General features: G+C 43.1%; 1 protein-coding gene across 2 annotated transcripts in view; it reads left to right on the top strand.

Moving 5' to 3' along the window:
* tmtops2a (teleost multiple tissue opsin 2a) overlaps positions 1–6,251 on the top strand; it is a 17,340-nt gene extending 11,089 nt beyond the window's left edge. For both annotated transcript variants that reach the window (XM_042702890.1, XM_031558168.2), the window contains 3 exons: positions 91–416; positions 3,367–3,600; positions 5,570–6,251. In XM_042702890.1, coding sequence (XP_042558824.1) covers positions 91–416; positions 3,367–3,600; positions 5,570–5,800 — 791 coding nt within the window. In that variant the 3' untranslated portion in view covers positions 5,801–6,251. The remainder of the gene's footprint in view (positions 1–90; positions 417–3,366; positions 3,601–5,569) is intronic.
* The last annotated feature ends 1,168 nt before the right edge of the window (positions 6,252–7,419 follow it).

Here is a 7,419-nt window from a genome sequence, read left to right as displayed (position 1 = left end):
CAGCACACTATTCCAAAAGTATGCAGTGTACAAGTGTATAACAAGTGTTCTTACTAAGTGGTTTTCCGTCAATCTGTTTTCTCCTGACAGGCATTGTGTCCCTCGTCTCCTTGGCCGCCCTCTCCTATGACCGCTACAGCACACTCACCGTCTATAACAAGCGGGGCCCAGACTACCGCAGGCCCCTTCTGGCCGTCTCGGGGTCCTGGCTCTACTCACTGTTCTGGACAGTGCCCCCCCTACTGGGCTGGAGTAGCTATGCCCTGGAAGGTGCTGGGACCAGCTGCTCGGTCTCGTGGACTGCAAACACAGTGGGATCTCACTCCTATATTATTTGCCTGTTCATCTTCTGCCTGGGTGTACCGGTGATTGTCATGGTATACTGTTATGGGAGATTGGTCTACGCAGTGAAACAGGTGGGTTCCCTACTCTTTTCTCTTTTCAGTGGTGGACTTCACTGGCTACCCCCTGTCCACTGGATGGATGTCCCACTGAAATCTGTTTGGGTGATAATGCAGCTAGAGGAAGGATGGAAGTCTATGGCTGAATCACAGGCATGCTGAGTCAATTACATTCGATTTTCTTTAGTTCTCATCTCCTGAACATCTGGAGCACAAAGGCAGTAGTGGCAAGGCAAGGGAAAAGTCCCACATAAGGGGGGATTCATCTGCTTGGGGCCGCTGGGTACAGAGATAAAAATGTGTGTGTGTGTGTGTGTGTGTGTGTGTGTGTGTGTGTGTGTGTGTGTGTGTGTGTGTGTGTGTGTGTGTGTGTGTGTGTGTGTGTGTGTGTGTGTGTGTGTGTGTGTGTGTGTGTGTGTGTGTGTGTGTGTGTGTGTGTGTGTGTGTGTGTGCGGGGAGCAGAATGGAAAGTAGAGATGAGAGAGTCAGAAGCAAGCATATAAATTCATGTATGCGTCAGGATAAAACATATTAGCATACATGCGGCATATATACACTCAAGGATACATACAAGATTGATAGTGGATAAAATGGAAAGAGCCATTATTTAAAGTATTGGTTGTAAAACGGCTTGGTGGATATACAGCATGCTTGTTAGGCTACTATTACGTACGTATACATAATTATGTACGTATGTTCCTAGACTCTTTCACAAGCATATCTCAGTGACGAAACAATTCACTGCCTAATTATCTAAAGATAAATCTCATTATACAATGGCATGCCACTGGCTACCCAGGGTAAGGTGTGGGAGTGGGAGTGGGGCATACCCCCTCAACCCTGGGCACCTTAGGCATCCAAAGAGAACGACAGGAAATGTGTCTTCCTCATCAGTATCAACAACATATATACAACATATAACCATATAATATAGAGAAGAAGGAGTAGAAAGAGAAGGTGCCTGACATGGTGTATGGGAAGGTGCCAGATCTTGATTCATTAACTCTACTATAAATATAATAACTATACATTGCACTAAAGAGGAATGTTTTTGGTCTGGATTTAAAGATGGAAAGGGTGTCAGATGATGAAGATTATTTCACATGAGAGGGGCTCGATAACAAAAGGCTCTGCCTCCTATTGTGTTTTTGGTTTTTGATTACAAGAAAAGCTACACTTTGGGAAAGAAGGGCTCTTGGTGGGAAGTAGAGGACAATTCATTTCTTGAGGTAATTTGAAGCTAGGCCATTTAGAGCGTTCTATGTTAGGAGGAGTACTTTGAAGTCAATTCCACTTCTGACAGGGAGCCAATGTAGAGAGGCAAGTACAGGTGATATGTGTAGTCAGTTGTCCCAAACTCAATTGCAGAAGCTTTTCTGTTGCTTTTTCATTCATCTGCATGTCTTTCGCACCCTTTTTTTTTTTTTTAAATGGCTCCTCGACTATCTAGATAGCCCTCTTTCATAGAAAGAAAGAGAAGCCTACACTGTAGTGTGTTTCATTACCTTTTATGTAGCCCGCATTTGGGTGGGGACGTAGAACATTTGTAAAACGTTGATGAAAGTGAGGACAGGCAATGTTTTTACATCAAATCAGCGTTTTCAAATGTACGCAGCTAAGTGTGGGCACAGTCTGAGTGTCAAGGGATATTCTTTATTCACCACATGCATTGTGCATTCTTTAAATAGCTGAGCATGTTGCATTGCTTAGAAAATATAGACTCAGGCAGAACTTCAGGCACTAACTTACCTGATGATAATGAAAGACCCTTTCCACATTGTACACAACTGTCTCCACATGTCCCTGCCCAAGCTCTGACCTCAGTCTTAATGAGATATGGTATTGGGCACAGTGTTGCTAAGCGTGTGGCTAAGGGCTTTTTAAGTTATAATTTATTAGCCCAGGAGTCCTCTCTTCACTCCCTCAATGTGTGCCTTGCGGCGTGAAATATGTGTGCGTTATTAACATGGCCGAGGTGGGATCTACAGACATTGGGATGCATTGAAGTGTTTTTGTGTGCGGTGCTCTCTTCAGGGCCACTCTGGATGAGAGACTAATGAAGCCCAGCGCGGATACTTGAGCCCCTCTCTGCCTTTTGTCTGCCAATTATACAGTGCATTCCCAAAGTGTTCAGACCCCTTCATTTTCATGTTGCAGCCTTATGCTAAAATCGTCCACTCAACTTTCACTCATCAATCTCCACCCAGTGTCTCATAATGACAAAGCAAAAACATCAATTTTAGACATTTTTGCGAATTTATTCAAAAGGAAAAACTGAAAAATCACATAGACAAGTATTCAGACCCTTTGAAATTCAATTGACCGGACATGATTTGGAACGGCACACACCTGTTTATATGAGGTCTCACCCCTGACAATGCATGTCAGAGCTAAAACCAAGCCATGAGGTTTGAAGAACTGCCTGCAGAGCTCAGACAGGACTGTGTTGAGGCACATATCTGGGGAAGGCTATGTATGCATTTCTGCTGCATTGAAGGCTCCCAAGAGCACAGTGGCTACCATCATTCTTTAGTGGAATGGTTTGGAACAACCAAGACAGTTCGTAGAGCTGGCCTAGCGGCCAAACTGATCAATCTTGATACAAGAGGCGACCAAGAGCGCCTGTGTTGAGATGGATGAAACTTCCAGAAGGAGAACCATCACTGCAACCCTCCACCAATCTGGGCTTTATGGGAGAATGGCCAGACAGCAGCCTCTCCTCAGTGAATACAGATACAGAAAATGTCACAACACCTAAAGCACTGTACGCCTTGCTTTCCTTTCGCTGTCTACCACTGAATAATCAGCTTTCAATAGCGTGACACGTAACATTAACCATTGGACTCAGCAGAAGTTAGCTAACACCAACATTGACAGACACACACTGATTTAGTCTCTTATTAGGCAAGACCATGGTATTCCATCAAATGATCATGTGTCCCCCTCCCCTTTGCTTTCATTCCAGGTCGGCAGGGTCCGTAAGTCGGCTGCACGGCGGAGAGAGTATCATATTCTGTTCATGGTGATTACAACTGTGGCATGCTACCTGGTCTGCTGGATGCCCTATGGTGTTGTGGCCATGATGGCCACGTTCGGCCCGCCAGGACTCATCACACCCATTGCCAGTGTGGTGCCCTCAATCCTGGCAAAGAGCAGCACTGCCATCAACCCCATAATATACATCCTTATGAACAAACAGGTAAACTAGCAGACTTGTCCACAGCCTTCATCCTGGATAATATTTTCAAAGAAAAAAATACTATGTTTATAATTATATAGCAGCATGATCAAACATGTGAGTTTTCCTAATGTCTTCCGATCTTCTGTTCGATGTATGGGATCTGATGTAATTATATTACATGCAGTGCAGTACTATGGAGCTAAAACAGAGACTTTGGCCCCTATTTTTGAGGATGCTATTGGCTGGCGGAAACAGTCGTGCATGCGGTGAACGCATGATCAAAGGCACTCAGTGGGCAGCGCCAGGTCAAAGTTCATTAATGAAAGGTTTGGTTCAAAAAATCCCTTTAAAATGAATGCGTCAAATGAGATTACAATGTAACAAGATGACAATATCACTGTGGGTTCTGGGCAGTTTTACAAGGAAGAAACAGCAGTGAATCATAATTGTAGCCTACATTTACATTTAGTAATTTAGCAGACGCTTTTGTCCAAAGCGACGTACAAGGGAGAGAACAGTCAAGCAAAGAGCAATAAAAAAACCCTGGTGTAACAATAAATACTACTTTACATAAGAAATAGAAAAACGACCTAGAAAAAGAAAAAGAAGTGCAGGAATGTAACTGCTGAAGTGCTAATCAAGCTTACCAGAACTGTTTGAAAATGCCCTAACATGCCCATTCGAACTGTTCGATTGTTATTGTTAATAATAAATAATTAAATTGTTAATAAGGATAGCCTATGTGATTTTGAGCCTGTAAAATAAAAATAAAAGTTTTGCTTATTATTACTATCGATATAGTCAATCTCCAGAACATTCTGGAGAATTTACTTCAGACCAGAATGTAGAATGTCCAAACAAGCATAACATCTATGCTGGACTGGCGCAGAGTCTGTGCTTCCCCTGTGCAGTTGGTCACAGCTCACTCCTGCACTTGTGTTTGGTACTATCCCCACCCACCCACCCTACACTGCCACCGATCAGAGCTCATGGTCCGCACTGGATGCTTCTGAGCCCAGGCAGAGTGATCTGGCCCTTGAGCCTGATCTGGCTCTCAGAGCTAGAAGTCGTCCGGCGGATGAACCCCTTCTCGTGAAGCAGTGGATGGTACGCACCCAGGGTGCAGGCGTCGTCATAGATATTCTCATAATAGTGGCAAAGGTTTGTCTGGCGCTCAGATGGGATGAACTCATACACGTCGACCGTCTCACAAAGGGTCATCATCAGAATGATGCCTACAGATGGAAATAAAACATACACAGAATCACACAGATTGGGAGAGATAATGCAAATCTGACAAAAGTAACATCTGACAGATATTCAATGCGGAGGAGTTAAATGATCCAGTGTGTCAAGTTTAGTCTTAATGAGCAGCCATAGGCACAGACACCAGCTTACTGAGCAACCATCTACTGTTCTGATTTTAGTTCCATTTAACAGTCATTGTCCTACAGTTACTCTTTTACGCTCCTGTATATTTAACAGTCATGTCCTACAGTTACTCTTTTATGCTCCTGTATATTTAACAGTCATGTCCTACAGTTACTCTTTTACGCTCCTGTATATTTAACAGTCATGTCCCACAGTTACTCTTTTACACTCCTGTATATTTAACAGTCATTGTGCTACAGTTACTCTTTTACGCTCCTGTATATTTCTGTATCTCATGCATTTTTCCATGGAGCTCAACAATGATGACAGACACATATCCACATCTCAAACATTTTGCTGAAACGGAGAACTCAACACACTGATTCAACAGGATAGTTTAAGATTAGGGATCGGATTACATTTAGTGTATAAACTTTACTGCGTGGTGTTTTGCTGGCTTCCAAGCATGTTTGCTATTAGTTGCTTTATCTTACAGAGCATCATACTGTCTTGAAAGACAGAAATGTCTTTTGCCAATGTTATCCTGCACTTTGCTCTTCACCACGGGGGAAACAGAGAAGTCATCCACAGCTCTTTCTGCGTGTTCTGCTTTCAGTTCTACAGGTGTTTCCTGATCCTCTTCCACTGCAAGCACCGTGCCCAGGAAAATGGCCAGTCCTCAATGCCGTCCAAGACCACGGTGATCCAGCTCAACCGCCGCGCGCTCGGCAACGCGCAGGCCAACGCTGCCGCCGCCCCCACCGCTCCCAACCCTCATGAGTGCAGCACGCCGGAGTCTGAGAAAACATACCCCCCCGAGGAGACCACCATACCACCCTCACCGTAACAGCCACCTAGCTGTGTGTAGGTGTTTGTGTATGATAGTGAGTATGTGTGTATTTGAGTGTGCGTGTGTGTGTGTGTGTTTGTGTGAGTGTGTGAGTGAGTGCTCGTGTGTTGTAGGTTCCTAACCCCTTGTGCAAACGTGAAGTTCCAGTGTTTCATCAAACATGTCTCAGAGCGATCTCTCCACCTCCTGAGTGGATGTAGGGCTTGTAGTTTCTATACTGTGCATCTGGTGATCAACCCTGCAGTGATTGATGGAAGTGTCTGGTTGTATGGACATGGAAGTGTCTGGTATCTGTATATATATATATATATTTTTGTTTCTTCTTATCTTTCATTTCCATACCTCTCTGCTTCATCGATCCATGTGCTCCCTGAACTGAAGCCTCTGGAATGTCACGTACGTGTTGCGGTGCACAGCAGGTTTATAAAATAAAAGTGCAATAACTCTCCGTTGTGAAGTTGGATACTTTAGCATCCTTGTTGAAGATTTCCTGCTTTTTATTGAATAGGCTTAAAGGGCTTCAAACTCAATGGTCCTGCAGAAATGTCAACGACATATTTCTTTGTGTGTGAGTGACTGAATGGAAGTATCAGAGTGATATAGAGAGACTGTATTGCACAAACATGTGCAGTTTTCCATGTCTCATTCATGCATGTGCCCCACATTTAGGTGGGATAAAGTACGCTACACTATTAAGGATCCAGAGAACAACAAGGGACACTGACAGTCGGTAACAGCCATCATCCATGACAGGTGTTACATGACCTTCAGCAAAAAAATAGCACATTGGCTTAATCAGGTTGAACCATTGTGTAAGCTTTCCGCCATATCTGCAAAGACATACATGAACGGGGTTGTAAGTAGAGTATGTCTTACTCCGATGCATGCGTCTCATCTCCATGGCTGCCTGCCTCACAGCACTGCAGCAAACTTCACTTTAAACACAGGTGCCTGGCCTAGATTCAGAGCTTTAGCCAGGAGCTGGGCTAACATTTCCATAATAAGCAAATATGCCCTGATCGTGTCAGCTCTATACTCAGTCCCAGTGGGACAGTCCACAGAGAAAATAAGGCAGATGGGTAACTTCCTCAGGACTAAATCTGTCGACGCACATATAACCAAGGGAATGACTTCATACAAGTGATGTGAAATGACAACTTCAGTTAGGTAAGTATTAAGTAAGTCATCAGTGAGTAAAGCTAATCCTTCATGTTGCCAATTCCTAGCACAACTAAATTGTCTAAATCACATCCTTGATTTTATTATTATTATTTTTCAACCCATTGCCTTTTAAAACACGTTTTTACACTTGACTCCTGAGTAGGGATGGGTATCGTTTGGTTTTTATCCGATACCGGTACATAACCGATACTTTTAAAACGATACCGGTGCCTAAACGGTGCCGGAACCGATACTTTTATAAAAAATAAAAAAATGTTTACGATTGACGACATTTAAGAAAGGCTTTATTGCCAAATATATGAACTGTTTAAAGTAGATTATATATATAAATAAATACAAAACACCTTTTAACTTAAAACTTAAATAATATATGAACTGTTAACAAAAGTTTAGACTATACTTAAATAAATACAAATAAATACAAAACACACACA

Source organism: Clupea harengus, chromosome 21, assembly GCF_900700415.2.
Source record: "Clupea harengus chromosome 21, Ch_v2.0.2, whole genome shotgun sequence".
Lineage (NCBI taxonomy): Eukaryota > Metazoa > Chordata > Actinopteri > Clupeiformes > Clupeidae > Clupea > Clupea harengus.
Note: the sequence above shows the minus strand (reverse complement) of the source record. Positions and strands in the feature narration are given on the sequence as shown.